General features: G+C 52.1%; 2 protein-coding genes across 2 annotated transcripts in view; one reads left to right on the top strand and one right to left on the bottom strand.

The window, feature by feature from the left end:
* Positions 1-1,200, top strand: part of MED15 (mediator complex subunit 15) — a 64,364-nt gene extending 63,164 nt beyond the window's left edge. The window contains exon 17 of the mRNA XM_040619560.1: positions 197-1,200. Within this exon, the coding sequence (XP_040475494.1) occupies positions 197-333 (137 nt within the window). The 3' untranslated portion in view covers positions 334-1,200. The remainder of the gene's footprint in view (positions 1-196) is intronic.
* Positions 1,201-1,772: 572 nt separating this feature from the next.
* The window catches only part of CCDC74B (coiled-coil domain containing 74B), a 21,669-nt gene continuing 8,197 nt past the window's right edge, over positions 1,773-15,244 (bottom strand). Inside the window, exons 2-8 of the mRNA XM_040619397.1 lie at positions 7,089-7,481; positions 5,894-5,935; positions 3,647-3,809; positions 2,639-2,816; positions 2,486-2,565; positions 2,333-2,404; positions 1,773-2,174 (exon numbers count right to left, since the gene is read on the bottom strand). Of these exons, the coding sequence (XP_040475331.1) occupies positions 2,036-2,174; positions 2,333-2,404; positions 2,486-2,565; positions 2,639-2,816; positions 3,647-3,809; positions 5,894-5,935; positions 7,089-7,481 (1,067 nt within the window). The 3' untranslated portion in view covers positions 1,773-2,035. The remainder of the gene's footprint in view (positions 2,175-2,332; positions 2,405-2,485; positions 2,566-2,638; positions 2,817-3,646; positions 3,810-5,893; positions 5,936-7,088; positions 7,482-15,244) is intronic.

Below are 15,244 nucleotides of genomic sequence, written 5' to 3'. Positions count from 1 at the left end.
CCACTGACACGTTTGCCTGGGAGGGGAGGCCGTTGGCCACCCCGCTCTGTGTGTGGGAGATGGCATCCCTGGTTATGCTGGCTGGGTGGAATGCCCCAGACGCCAGCCCTGTGTCTGTGGGGCAACCTGTTCATAGAGTTGCCGTATGGCCCAGTGTCAAGCCCAGCAGCACTCATGGCTCACTGCTCTGTTGCAGACGCCAACCCCTTCCTGCAGTCGGTGCACCGGTGCATGACCTCGAGGCTGCTGCAGCTCCCTGACAAGCACTCAGTCACAGCCCTGCTCAACACCTGGGCACAGAGCATCCACCAGGCCTGCCTCTCAGCCGCCTAGCTCCCCAGCCACCGGGGACCACGGGGAGAGCCGGCAGCCCTGTCAGGGCCACAGAGGACATGCACCTCGTGTCGGACATTTCTAGGTGTTGGCTCCCTTAGAGAGCCTGGGCTTAGATTAGCTTTCCTGCTTTTATCTTCTACCTTGGGGACCTGCCAGACATCCTCCCACACTTGTACATGACTGGGGCAGGTGGCGTGGAGCTGGCTGCATCAGCGGTGGGGGTTGGGACGTCCCCCAGGGAGTGGGACACGCCACAGCCCTGTGCGCTCCTCCCTGGGCTGCTGTCCCCTGGCCTCTCCAAGGCCCGTGTTCTTCCTCAGTAGCACGGGGGAGAACTCAGGGTCTTGTTAGAGCCTCTTGTGTGTGTACCAGAAAACACTTCCTGTTTCTGTAGGGGAACATGGAGAGCGAGCATAGGAAACCCTGAAAACACACACACAATTCTCTGGCACGGTTCAGACCCTGCCACCATTGGCATGTGGGGCAAGCCACAGGGAAGCTCCTGGATCCAAGGGCACTGGCCGCGTCTCAGAGGGAAGGTCAGCCTGCAGGCAGTTGCAAGTCCCCGGCCATCGCCCAGGCCTCATAACTCATGGCAATCTCCCTTAAAGCCATGGGGGTCTGCTCAGCACTGTGGGGGTGCCTGGGGAGCAGGGGCACCTGGGTGGATCCTGTCTCTGGCACCGTGCCCACTCCTGGGTCAGGGCGGTGTCCTCGGGACCTGGCATCCTCAGAGCCACTCCAGAGAGGGAAGGCTCCCTGACAGCGTCAGTGCACCGGCCCTCGGGTGATGAGAGGTTTCCCCTTTTCTATGTGCACTACCGTGTCATCTGTGGTTCTTACAATAAATTTATTATTCCTGTGTTTGTCATGAATTTGTCCCTGTGTCCCCTCCCCTCCAAAAGTCTGGGGACCGCTGTCCAGTGAGGAATGCTGACAGGGCTGAGCCAGATTCCCCACCTTAGAGGTGGCCAGGGACACCCAGACCTTAGTTCAGCCTTTTGTGAGTGTCAGTGCGTCAACCCCACCCAGGTTTCTGGCCAAGTTCCTGCTGCCCGAAGCGAGAAGAGGCAGAGGGGAGCACTGAGGAAATGGCCAGTGGGCCAGGAGCACGGTCCTGCCAGGGGCAGGTGGACACGAAACTGACCGCCCCGTGAGCCGTAGGAAGCTGTGGCTGTGAGGCCCTCGTGGGCTGGAGTGTCACAGGGTGGGGCCCCAGAGCCCTGAGAGCACCGCTCTCCCGTGGCCGTGGCCCTCTGCTGTGGAAGGCAGGCTCGGCAGGACGGCTTAGCTGTGCCCGTCAGTGTGGAGGCCCTGTGCTCTGAGAAGGGAGAGCGCGCCGGGACCGCCCAGCCGGCCCCTCTGCAGGGAGCAGAGTTGGGGCGCAGAGCAGGGCAGTGATGCCCGACAGCAGTGAGGGATGAGACGCACAAGTGGAGAAACGAGCTTTATTTCCAGTCTTGAACAGGTAGGCTAATACTTATTTCATAACGTGTTTTCATGTAAACGCAGAATAGCAAAATACTGAGCAAGAAAATAAAACATTTCCCAATTCTGAGACCAAGCACTTTATCTGCCACGAGTTTTATTTGTCTGGAATTTCGCTTGGCCTAAGCGCTGTCTGGAGAGGTGGGCGTCTCCAGCGGGGGTCACGGGCCTGGCCGAGCCCTGCTGCGCAGACGGGCCGGTGCTGCTGGCCTCAGAGCGCAGAGCGGTGCAGCCGCCGGCTCTTCACCGCCTGCAGCCGTTTCTGCCGCTCGGTGAAGCTGCTCTTCAGGGTCTGCCTCAGCGCCGGCAGGGCGGAACGCTCCGCCACCGGCATCGGGCTCAGAATCAGGCTGTTGGGCGGAGGGACTGCAGGTCACTGCAGGCGCCCTCGGGGGCAGGCGCCGAGACGTGGCTGGCAGTTCGGCCCCAGACAAAGCGCTGAGCTGTCCGGTCCCTTCCGTCCTGGGCTCGGAGGCCACCCTACCTTCCCCCCACCAGTGGGACTCACCATTTTTTGGGGACGCCCTTGGTGGGGACCTTAGGGAGCTGCGTGGCTCCCGGGTGAAGGGCTTCCGGGTCCCTGGTGAAGGAGGAGTCAGCAGTGAGCCTCAGCGGAGCAGACCTTGCTGGGATGGGGTGGGGGCTGCGAGGGGTCACTCACTTGGGAGAGCTGGGCCCAGCCTCCTCGGGGGCAGCCTTGGGTCTCTGATTCCCTTCCAGGAGAGCCTTGAGGTGCTGCAACTGGAAGGCAGGGAGCAGAGGGGCAGTGGGCGGGGCCCGCAGAGGCGCTGGGGCCCCGCGGCCCGAGCCTCACCTCTTGGGCCTGCAGGAGGTTGGCGTTCCACAGCCGGCGGATGACCACCTCACACTGCTGAAGCGTGGTGGGCTTGCGCAGGTACGGGGGCAGGCTCATGGCGGGGGGCTGCTTGCCCCTGTGCTGGTTGCCTGCCACCGAGGTGGCCACGGCACCGGAGGTCTCCACTTCTTCATGTCTGCAACAGTCACTGCAGCAGCCCACAGCTAACCTGCCAGGGTTGGTCTAACCCCCCCCCCACCTCTCTTCCGGGCCACACCGGCACCAGTGTGAGGCTGGTGCGGGGATGAGGGGTGTCCACACCACCTCCTCAGGGCCTGGTTCCCTTCTGCCAACCGGGGTGCTCCCGGCACGAGGTGGGGGTCTCCGGTGCCAGCTGTGACCTGGGCCCATGCCTTCCTCCTCCCTCAAGGTGCACTGAGGGTCAGATGGGATTCAAGCTGCGTGGCTACCCTCAGTCCTGACCCCACGCCTGTGGAGCTGGTTGAGAGAGCATCTAAGGACTGTGCAGAGAAGCGGGAGCCTGTCCTGCTGGTCGCGCTACCCAGGGGACAACGGGGCCTCCGTTTCAGATGCAAAGTCCAGGTTCCTTGCTGCTTTCCAGGGAAGTCCCAGAAACTCAGGTGTCAGCCCCAGTCTTGCTCTGGCCTGCTGGCTCTGTGCCTTGCAGAGGCCAAGCACACTTCCCCGGGGGGGAGCCCAGGAGCCCGACTTACTGTTCCCTTGGTGAAATGCAAGTTAATTTAAAGGCCAATTTACTTTGTTTTGTTTCTGTGAGCAAATGGTTTCAGGGCTGTTGTTGGCACGCTCGCGTGGGCTCGGGTCAGCACAGGGACCCTGCAAGCCCTCAGGGGAAGGGGGAAGGCAGTGCTCACCAGATGGGCAAGCCTGGAGCGACTGCTTTCACCAGGAGACTGGCCCATTTGGAAGGCAAAGCAGTTGGCTGGTTGCAGAATGTGAACCTACTAAGTGCGGCGCTGGGCCCACGGGGTCCGGGCGAGCCCTTACTTGGCCGGCCCCTGCATCCCTGTGGCTTTGTCCGGCTTGCTGTTGTGAAACAGGGCGGCAGCTGGGGTCTCCTCTTCCAGGTCCATCTTCTGGGGAACGTCAGCTTTCGAGTCTTGCTTCTTGGAGAAGCTGAGCTGGGTCCTGGCCTTGCCTTGAGAGTTGGCTGCAGCCAGGGCAGTCAGTGTGGGCGCCGAGAACCAGGGCCTAAGTCCCCCCGCCCCCTGCCTCGGTTTCCGCCTTGGAAAGGAAAGATGGTAACAGAACCCCCATCGGGGGGCTGCTGGGAGACCCGAACGAGGCTCTGAGGGTCTGTGGGTGGCGCCTGCTGACTGCGGTAGAAGCCGCCTCCGTGAAGCGGGCCGGCCCCACGTGTACTCAGTGAAGGCCAGGGCTGGGGGTGGCCCCACAGCTGTTCCCGGACTCCGAAGCAGCACCCCATTTTGGGCAAAATGACACTGAATGAGGGTCTGGGACCAGACCCGCACAGGTTTCCTTCCCAAGGACAAGGCCCACTGCCTGCCTGGGCCCCGCATAGAAAGGGCAAGGGCTGCTCCTGGGAGGACTCCCAGCCTCAGGAAGGCCAAGCGGGAGAAGAGGCCATCGGCTCCCTCACTCTGCAAAGGACACCACGAGCCCAGAACTCGAGGCAGGGCCGTCCCCTCTGCTTCCTGCCTGCCTGGGGGACACGATGGGCAGGGCTTCTGCCAGGTCTTCTGTGTGCCGCCCCACCCTGGAAGACCACTTAGGGAGGCTCAGAGGTTCCTCTCTCTCTGTGTCGGGGTGCATCTGCCGTAGGGCCTTGGGCCCCACGTTGGTGTTCACTCCCTTTGCAGCCAAACCCACCGGGCTTTTGTAGCCTCCCTCTGGGCAGCCCAAAGTCCTGTCACACCCTGCCCCAGCCCACTCCTGCTCCTGTCAGCTCACGGTACCTGGGGGTCACCCTCCTTGGCTCCCTTGAGCCACCCACAGAGCCTGGCTAAAGGTGCTCCCCTGAGGTGTGTCCAGCAAAAGACCACTAGGGGTTTTCAACAACCTGGTCAGCGCCCCGCACTAGCCATTAGGCCCAGGGCCCCAGTGGGGCGTGCGCCCCTCCCTTGACCCTGAGTTCACGGAGGGTGCTGGCGTGCTCACCTGACGTCGAATTTGAGACAGACTTGATGGACTGAAAGCTGGAATTGGAAATTCTGCCTCTGGGTGAACGCACAGGGCCAGTTGGAGATGGCAGGAATGCCACTTCCTTCCTAGTGTCTCCAGACACTTCCGCGCCCCCTCCCCTCCATGGGTGAGGGGCTGGCCACCTGTGCCCGCCTTCTGGCCCTGCAGGCCTGTGTGTTCATGCACGGCCCTCCCCCACTCTGGTGAGGCAGAGCCAAGGTGGGGAGGGGTGGTGATTTCTTGAAGGGCCATCCAGAAAGCAGGGGGCTTGAACCCAAAGAAGCCCTGAAGGAGGATGACCTCTTCTGATGTCCCACTGGGGACCCCAGGCACCGCAGGACTGGGACCACAAACAGGCCCTGCCACTTGCCAAGTTCACTGGAACTGCTCTTGCCCTGTCAGAGGAGGGCCCACCACCACCCCATTCTCTGTGTCTCCTAGGAAAGGAGCCCTGGACACCCCCCATGACTGGGGCATTCCAGGCTAGCACCACTCAGACTTGGCCCCAAAGGTAAGTGGGGAGATCAGGCCCAAGACAGCCCGAGTCTCCCTGGGCTGGGGTGGGGAACCCGCAAAGTGAAAGGGCTACTATCAGGATGAGGAAGGGCCGTGGATAGGGGCTGTAAGTCTCTGTGTTTCCACTTCCTTCCCCCAGCCCTCTAGGTCACTGTGGGAGATGGCAGGGAGGCTTCTGGGAAGGACTGTGCCCAGAGCCTTCCGTGCCAGGAGTGATGGACCAGAGGCACAGGGCTGGGGAGTGCTTGCCAGGGTTTCAGAGGGAGCCTGGGGCCTGCCACAGCAGCAATCCAAGCAAAAGAATCCATCAGAGCAGCAAGGCTAGGAGGGCAGCTGCTCTGCCTGCTTCCCTCACTGCACAGACCTCAGGCCTCGGGATCCCCGAGAGCCCCACCTGCTGTGCTTGGGTGCACAGTCACTCAGAGCATGGCTGGGGGCAGTGGCGCCTGTCCAGGTCCCCCAGGACCCCTCCCCACTGGGACAGGCCAGTGCGGCTAGCTGTGCGGATACAAGACACCCAGGGGCTGCTCCAGGCACCAGTAACATCCCATCAGGCACCCGAGGGCCTCATCTTACCTATCTTTGCCTTCTGATTCATTATTAGCTTGTAATGGAGATCTGAAAGCAAACACATGCTCCGGTCATTTTTGAAGCTGCTGCCACTTGAGAGAAGAGGTTTGCTTTGCCCTGGGCACTCCCTTCCAGCTGACTTCACACATGACCTTGGCAGCCAGGACCCTGCCCATGGGCCAAGTCTTTGCCCTGGGTGCCCTAGGACCAGGAATCCCTCCGGCTGTTCTTGAGCCAGAGCCTTTGGGTGAGAGCCTCGGCAGAAATCCACCCATCTGCCCATGACATCTATAGGGCACCCTCTGCTAGGTGGGGCCCCCCGCTCTAGGAGAACAAGAGGTGAGTCAGGATGACTCAGCCCTCCAAGAGCCCCTAGCCATGGATGTGCAAACGTGGTCAGAGCGATGATCAAATGACACCCAGGACGTGGGCTGGCCACATCCAGACTGGGCATCAGGGAGGGACAGGGGCGAGACGCGAAACTCCTTATGTCAAGAGGGGGGAGTCCTGACACGATGGATACCCTTGATCTCATACTTAGCACTTCAAATAAAGACAGCAGGAGAAAGGCGGGGAGAAACTGAGGCAGGACTCGGTGTGTGGGGGGAGGAGCTCCAGCTAAAACATAAGGGAGAAGAGAGAGGGAAGCCAAGTAAAAGACCTTAGGTTCCCCTTCAGGTCTGGCCCGTGGTGGTGAGGAGCCACCTGCGGGGCAGGTTAAGAAGGCCTTGCCCTGAGGAGACACGTGTGCGCGGGAGATCTGGATGGTGCCGGGCATGTAGGCCCTTGATTTGGGTGCGTTTAGTTTGTGAAAACCACTGAGCCGTTATGCTAGCACTTTCTACTTCCACAAAAAGTTTTTTTAAAACAGGCGGGCCTGACTTGCCTAGGGACGAGACTGCGGCCGGGCTTACTGTGGAAAATGCCACCGACAGGCTGCCCTGCCAGATGGCACGATGGCCCTGACGCACCCCCACCCCCAAGACGACCCCGGTTTGGGGCCGGTGGCGGGGGGAGTCCGAGCCCCGCGTGGCAGCACCCGGGGTGGGGCTTGCTGCCCTGTGTCCCCCTTAAAACCCTCCGTGTTCTAGAGTCCACGCGTGTGTCCGTGCTGGAGGCACCCGGGAGCGGCAGGTCTGCGTCTCCCTCGGGCTCCAGCCGCGGTGGGCATCCCACCCGCGGCCCCGCCGCCCGGACTCACCCTTGTTCTCCCGCCTGAGGTACTCGATCTCCTCGTGGAGCTTGACCAGCATCTCGGCGTGCTGCTGCTGCAGGAACTGCAGGCTCTTCTCCAAGTCCAGGATCCGCTTCTGCGCCTCGCTGTGCCCAGCCTGCGCGCCGTGCTGTCCCGGGTGCTGGAGGACTGCGGGCGGGCGGGGGCGCGGGCGCAATGCGCCGCGGGAGCCCGGGAGCCCCGAGCTGGGGGGCCGCTGCCCGGCCGCCGCCACCCCGGCGCTCATGTAGCCGCTGCCGCCGCCGCCCGCCCACTCGGTGGCTGGGCCGCCCCGGCCTAGCGCCGCGTCGCCATGGAAACGGGAACGAGCGAGGGGGCGGGGCGTGCGATGGGCGGGGCGGGGCCGACCGAGGGGCGGGGCTGATTGTGGGGGCGGGGCCTGCGTCAAGGTCCGCCTCAACTCGAATACTCGAATACCCTGACTTAAAAGGCATCCTCTGAATTAAGGTGAGATTGTCGTCTGCCTTTATAGTACGTCTTAATATCTAATTTTGTATGCTTGTTTGTTTTAACAGTTAACTTTTTGAATAGATGATACGGATTGTAGATTCAAAAATGAAAAAGGTTGAGTTTCCACTTCCAGTAATTACAAAACCCTCTGCTTTATGAAATGTGCGCAAAATATATGAAACAAATGCCTGAAAGCACACTGGGGAAGAACACGCACACAGAAACTGGGCGAAGGCAGCTCTTGAGGGAAGAGCCTCTTTCCCCTGAGGGCTCTCTCTAGTCAGCCAGACGTCAAACAGGAAGTCAGGGGCCCACTGGCTGAAGAGGCAGAGGGTGGGAAGGCCACTGCACTGGAAACAGGGGGCAACACTGGGAAGTTGGAGCCTCTGCGGGTGAGGAGCCGGCAGCTATAAGCTTCAAATACGTGGCCGGCCTGAACTGCCCACGTGTGGGCACAATTCCCGGGACTCCGGAGAAAGACAAAGAGCTGGAAAGCCAGAAGCTGAGGAGATTCATTTGCTACCAGTTCCTGGGTAGACTGAGTCTGGAGTCTGACAGAGGAGCCTCGGTTTTCCTTCTAAACCCCAAAAGGGCCACACCTTGGGAAGGAAGGCTATGTTCTAGAAATGAGATTTGCCATAGAACTAAGGGCAAAATCAAAATATATCCGCCCTCATTAAACTTAAAACCCAGCCTCCACAAGTTTTGGGTGATGTTCCATAATTCAACCACCTGAAGAACAAAACTCAACATTCTTCAGAGAATTATAACAGAACCCAGAGTCTGTGTCACACCATCCATGATGTCCGATATAAATAATAAATACTGGACATGCAAAGAAACAGACAAATGTGACTGAGTCAAGAGAAAACAATTCAAAAAAAATTCAGATTCAGTCAACAGAAATAGATCTGCAAATAATTCTAGATAATAAAATTTATAGGAAAGTACTTTATAATAAATATGATTAAAATCTACAGAAAAAAAGATGGCTGTAGTGATTGGTCGTGGAGAGTTTTTTTTAAATGATTGATAAAGTATTGGGAGAAAAAAAAAAAAGGAAATCCTAGAATTACAAACCTCTCTGAACTTCTGGTTTCCTGGTCTGGCATTGGAAATCATCACTCCCATCGAACACAAGAAAGAAAATAGCTGAACAAGGTGAAAAGCAACAACTCTTCTTGGCTCCATCAGAGGACTGAGATCACAGGACAAACTGCTGCCCCAAAGTTGGAGGGACAGGCAGGCGGAAACAGAATCACAATTCGCTGCAGCAGAAACCTCTGTAGGAAACACTACCAGGGGAAGAAGATCTAAACTGTAATTGATGAATTGCTGGGTGTGGCTCAGTGTGGACAAGTTTGAAAGTTTAAAAAAATCCCAGGTGGGGGTCCAATCTTAAGGGACCCTCACACCTTTGTGAGTTTAACCTTGAGGGGTGCTACCAGATTCTCACAAGGAAGAATGGGGGAAAAAATCCCCTTGTGATCCCAGCAGGAGGAGGGTAAAGTAGCCATTCTGAAATATTGCTCAGAGCATTCTGTTCTTCTTTACATGGCTTGCCCTCAAAAGAAGCTAGGATGGCCCCAAATGCCAAACCAGACCTGGAGGAAAAGAAATACCTCTCTAGCCCCCTCAAGCCTTCCCCTCTCTCCACACCTTTCCACCACATCAGTGGGGCTCCTGTATAAAAATGGGATACAAGTGAAAGAATTGCCCACCTCAGACCTAATTTAAAAAGAAGTTTCTAGGAAAACCCAAAGATAACAAGACAAATTGAAGGCACCAAAGGAATGTTTTGCTTCTGACACCTATGGCTATAGCAAACAATAAACGTGGACCAAACCCTAGCAAGATAAATATAAAATTTCACATGAAAAGTCTGTTTACCTCAGTTTCTTCCACGCAATGCATCATGTCCAACTTTCAACAAAAAAATTATAAGGCATACTAAAAGATAAAAAACACAGTTTGAAGAGACAGCAAGCATCAGAGCTAGACTTGGATCTGGCAAAGATGTTGGAATTATCAGATTGGGAATTTAAAACAACTATGATGAATATACCAATGGCTCTAATGGAAAAAGTGGACAATATGAAAGAACAGATGGGTAATGTAAGCAGAGAGATGAAAACTCTAAGAATAAAAAGGAAATGTGAGAAATCAAAAACAACGTAACCGGGGCACCTGGGTGGCTCAGATGGTTAAGCATCTGCCTTTGGCTCAGGTCATGATCCCAGTGTCCTGGGATCGAGCCCCACATCAGGCTCCTGGCTCAGCTGCGAGTCTGCTTCTCCCTCTCCTTTTGCCTCTCCCCCTGCTCATGCTCTCTCTCTGTATTTCTCTGTCTCAAATAAATAAATAAAATCCTTTAAAAAAAATTGTTTAAAAAAACAGCAACTCTGTAACAGAAGTGAAGAATGCCTTCAACATGGTGGGGGAAAGAATCAATTAACTTGAAGATATGTCAAGAGAAACTTCCAGAATTGAAATGTAAATAGAAGAATGAATGAAAAAGAACAGAACGTCCACAAATGTTGTGACTATTACAAAGGGTGCAGCATATGCATGCTGGGAATACCAGAAGGTGAAGACACAAAGGTGCAAAAGAAATATTTAAAGCAATAATGACTGCTAATTTCAAAAAACTAATGAAAGACAACAAATCACCGATCCATGAGGCAAAGGGAACAGTAGGGAGAATAAGCACACACAAAAATCTACTCCTAGGCATATCATATTCCAACTGAAGAAAACTGAAGATGGAGAAAATCTTGAGAGAAACCAGAGGAGAAAAAACCACCCACCCAAACCAACCAACCAACCCTTATCTAGGAAGAAGCAAAGACAGAATTACATTGGACTTCTCCTCAGAAACCATGCAAGCAGTGAGAGAACGGAAGACGTTTCACGTGGAAAGAAAAAGGCCACAAACCTAGTGCACTGTATCTAGCTACATGTTCCTTCCAAAGTGAAGGAGAAATAATAAAGACTTTCCCAAACAAACAAAAATGGAGGAACTTTGTTGCCAGTAGTCTGCTTTGCAAGAAATGTTAAAAGAAATTCTTCAGAAAGGAGGAAAATGACATAGGTCCAAAACTCAGATCTACATAAGAAGAACATTAGAGAAGGAATAAAGGAAAGTAAAAAAAATATTTTCTTTTTCATATTCTTAAGACTTTTTTGTTTTTATTTTTTTTAAGTAGGCTCCAGACCCAACGTGGGGCTCAAACTCACGACCCCAAGAACAAGAGCTGCATGTTCCACCAACTGAGCCAGCCATGGGCCCCTTCTTTTTCATATTCTTAATGAATCGCTCAGATAACAGTTTGTTTAATCATAGCAACAATGCATTTGGTAATTACAGCTTATCGATAAGTGAAATGAATGGCAGCAGTCTTATCTGCGAGGGAGGGAGAAATTGGAAATATTCTAAAGTCTTGCACTACCATGAAGTGGTATGGTGTTATCCTAAAGAGAACTTGGATTCACTGTCAGTGTGTACTCAAAGGCAACCATTAAAGTAAATCTAAATAAACAGTATAATTGGCATGCTAAGGGAAGAGAGAGATGGAGTAATATAAAACTCTCAGTTAAAGGAGCACCCAGCTGGCTCAGTCAGCAGAGCTTGCGACTCGATCTCGGGGTCATGAGTTTAAGCTCCATATTGGGTGTAGAGATTACTTAGAAGTAAATAAACTTAAAAAAAAAAAAAGGCTCAGTTAAAAGCAGACAAGATGGGAAAAGAGTGGAAGACGAAAAGAGAAACAAAGAACAATGAACAGAAAACAGTAACAAATATGGTAGATAGTAATACATGTATTTAACTATCACATTAAATAGCAATGCCACACCTTTACCAGTTGAAAGACATAGACCACCAGAGTAGACAAAAATGAAGCTTAGGCGCGCCTGGGTGGCTCAGTTGGTTAAGCATCTGACTCCTCATTTTGGCTCAGGTCGTGATCCAGAGTCGTGAGCTCCACACTGGACTCCATGCTGGGCGTGGAGCCTGCTTAAGATACTTCCCTTTCCTCTCCCTCTGCCCCTCCCCCCCCCACTCTTTCTCTCTCTTAAAAAAAAAAATGAGACATAATTTTATATTGCCTAACAAGAAACCCAACTTCATTCACTTATTTATTTTTAAAGTAATCTAATGCCCAATGTGAGGCTTGAACTCACAACCCCAAGATCAAAAGTCATGTGCTTTACTGACTGAGCCAGCCAGGTGCCAAGAAACCCACGTTAAATAGAAAACACAGATAAATGAAAAGAAAAGGGATGGAGAAAGATATATCATGCTAATGCTAATTAAAAGAAAGCTACAGTAGCTATAATTTCAGAGAAAGCCAACTTCTGAGAAAGGAAAATTTACAGGGATAATGCCAACAGAGTGGCATTACATAATGATAAGGGAGTCATTTCTCCAAGAAGACATACTGTAACAGCACTCCAGCTGGTCTTAAGGTTAACACACTGGTTGCTTGCTGACTTAAGGCCCTTGGTCTGTAACAGAACTAATTTAACTTTCTTTGAGATTTGCAGACCACTGGCCTTGGGGAGTAAGGGACCAGAACAGGGGACATTCCCAGGCCACAGAGGTTAGCAAGTCTGTCTGAAGACCCCTTAGCTTTCTGATCAGCACAGTAGTCTTGTAGCAAAACGTTTTTTCCTTTTTAAGCTCACACAAATGACTTTACTGACCTCCCTTTGAACATATGCAGACCTTGCCTCCACTGCAGAAAGAACAGAGTACTCTTTTTTTTTTTTAATTTTTTTTTAAGATTTTATTTACTTATTCGACAGAGATAGAGACAGCCAGCGAGAGAGGGAACACAAGCAGGGGGAGTGGGAGAGGAAGAAGCAGGCTCATAGCGGAGGAGCCTGATGTGGGGCTCGATCCCATAACACCGGGATCACGCCCTGAGCCGAAGGCAGACGCTTAACCGCTGTGCCACCCAGGCGCCCCAGAACAGAGTACTCTTGCACAACCCCTGGGTACCAAGGAACCAGACCTTCTGTCACAACACTGAGCACTGAGATGACTCTGTAGCTGACATCATCGAGTCTGCACAGAATCAAGAAATGTCACAGACCACTGCACTCCCTTAACTGATAAAAATCCCTTTCAACTATGGACTATGAGAAACAAACTGAGGGCTACAGAGGGGAGGGGGGTGGGGGAATGGGATAGACCGGTGATGGGTAGTAAGGAGGGCACATATTGCATGGTGCACTGGGTGTTATACACAACTAATGAATCATCGAGCCTTACATCGAAAACCGGGGATGTACTGTATGGTGACTAACATAATATAATAAAAAATCATTATTAATAAAAAAAAAAAAATCCCTTTCAAAATCTCTGGCCCAGGCAGAAGACTTGGAGTTGGCCTTTGGACAAGAGTCCCCCTTTTCCCTAGGTGGCCAGCCTCCTGAATAAAGCTCATATTCCTTTCCAATCAAAACTCTTGGAAACAAACAAAAACAGCAACAACAATAAAACCCCTCCTCTCTTGAGTTTTGGCCTTTACAGCAATGGGCAACTGAACTTGGGGTTCCGTAACAACACCAATCTTGAATACATATGAGCCTAACAAGAGGACGGTAAAATATGTGAGGCAAAAACTGATAGAACTTCAGGGAGAAATCAATGAATCCACTCTTACGGTTGGAGATTTCAGTGCTGGTCTATCAGTAATGGACGGATCCAGCAGGCAGAAAAATAGTAAGGATATAGTTGAACTCGACAGCACCATAAATCAACGAATCGACACCGATAGAGTACTTCATCCAACAACAGCAGAGGACACCTTCTTCTCGAGCTTATATATAACATTCACCAAGACAGACCACCTTCCGGGCTATGAGACACTCCTGAACAGATTTAAAAGAACAGAAATCATACAATGTATGCTTTCAGAACACAAAGGAATTAAACTACGGATCAATAACAGAAAGATAGCTGGGAAATACCAAAACACTTGGAGATTAAAGAGCATACTTCTAAATGACACATTGGTCAAAAAAGAAGTCTCGAGTGAAATTCTAAAACTATTTTCAACTAAATGAAAATGAAAATACAACTTAATGAAATTTGGGAGATGTTAGGGTAAAGCAGTTTGCAGAGGAAAATTTATAGTACAGAATGCATAAAATATTTTTTAAAAAATTTTTAAAGGATTTTCATATGTTTTTTTTTTTAAGATTTTATTTATTTATTTGACAGAGATAGAGACAGCCAGCAAGAGAGGGAACACAAGCAGGGGGAGTGGGAGAGGAAGAAGCAGGCTCATAGCGGAGGAGCCTGATGTGGGGCTCGATCCCAGAACGCCCGGATCACGCCCTGAGTTGAAGGCAGATGCTTATCTGCTGTGCCACCCAGGCGCCCCTAAAAAAATTTTTTTTAAGATTTTATTTATTTATTTGACAGAGAGAAGGAGAGAGACCACAAGTAGGCAGAGCGGCAGGCAGAGGGAGAGAGAGAAGCAGGCTCTTCGCTGAACAGGGAGCCGGATGCGGAGCTTGATCCCAGGATCTTGGGATCATGACCTGAGCCGAAGGCAGGTGCTTAACTGACTGAGCCACCCAGGGGCCTCTAAAATTGTTTTTAACCTCAGTTAGGGAAGATCTTCTTAAATAAGATACAAAACATAGGAACCATAACAAAGAAGACTGATAATTCTGACTTTATAAAAATTTCCTGTGCCTCAAAATTAAAAAGACAAAGACTTAGAAAAAATATTTGCAACATACATAACAGAGAACAAATTAATATCTAGAATACGTCACTGATTCCTACATATTATTAAGAGACAAATAATATAATAACAGATAAAGTTTAACCCCATAAAGTGATTAAGGAACAAGTGAATGAAATCATGTTCAAGAGAAGCTAGAAAAGAAATGGGGGGCACCTGGGTGGCTCAGTGAGGAGCCTGCTTCTCCCTCTCCAGCTCCTTCTGCCCCTCCCCCACTCTTGCTCTCTCTCTCTCTCTCTCTCTCTCAAATAAATATTTTTTAAAAGATTTTATTTATTGATTTGACAGAGATAGAGACAGCCAGCGAGAGAGGGAACACAAGCAGGGGGAGTGGGAGAGGAAGAAGCAGGCTCACAGCGGAGAAGCCTGATGTGGGTCTCGATCCCATAACGCCGGGATCACGCCCTGAGCCGAAGGCAGACACTTAACCGCTGTGCCACCCAGGCGCCCCTCTTATTTATATTTGTAATCTTACATCTTCGTTTTGGGTTTTACCTTATTTCACAGCCAATGAAGTGTAGCCAGGGGCTCGTGAAAGCATGATGTTGTCAATGCCTCTGCTTGGAATTCTCTGGTCTTACTGCGTTTCCCATCACTCTCAAGCTTGCCCTGATGGGGCGGCGGGATGGACTTTTGAAGATGTGGTTACGGTGCCAGCTGGGTGGAATCACTTGGCGGAGCTGGCAGAATGTCCCGTGAGACGCAGGACATACTCAGAACCAGGGACTGATGTGGAGTGAAATTTCCCCATGGCAAAGATACCGAAAGATTTCAGGAGTCAAGCGGTAGAAATGGGAGTAGCTCCTTTCATTGTGGACCTGCAGTAAAGTTTTGGCTTCCCATCCCCACAACTTTGGGTTCTACTGATTTCAAGGTCTGGGTTCCCAGGGATGGGAAGGGACACGCTGGTCC

This window comes from Ursus maritimus, unplaced genomic scaffold, assembly GCF_017311325.1.
Source record: "Ursus maritimus isolate PB19 unplaced genomic scaffold, ASM1731132v1 scaffold_33, whole genome shotgun sequence".
In the NCBI taxonomy this organism is placed as follows: domain Eukaryota; kingdom Metazoa; phylum Chordata; class Mammalia; order Carnivora; family Ursidae; genus Ursus; species Ursus maritimus.
This window is presented reverse-complemented; position numbering and strand designations above follow the sequence as displayed.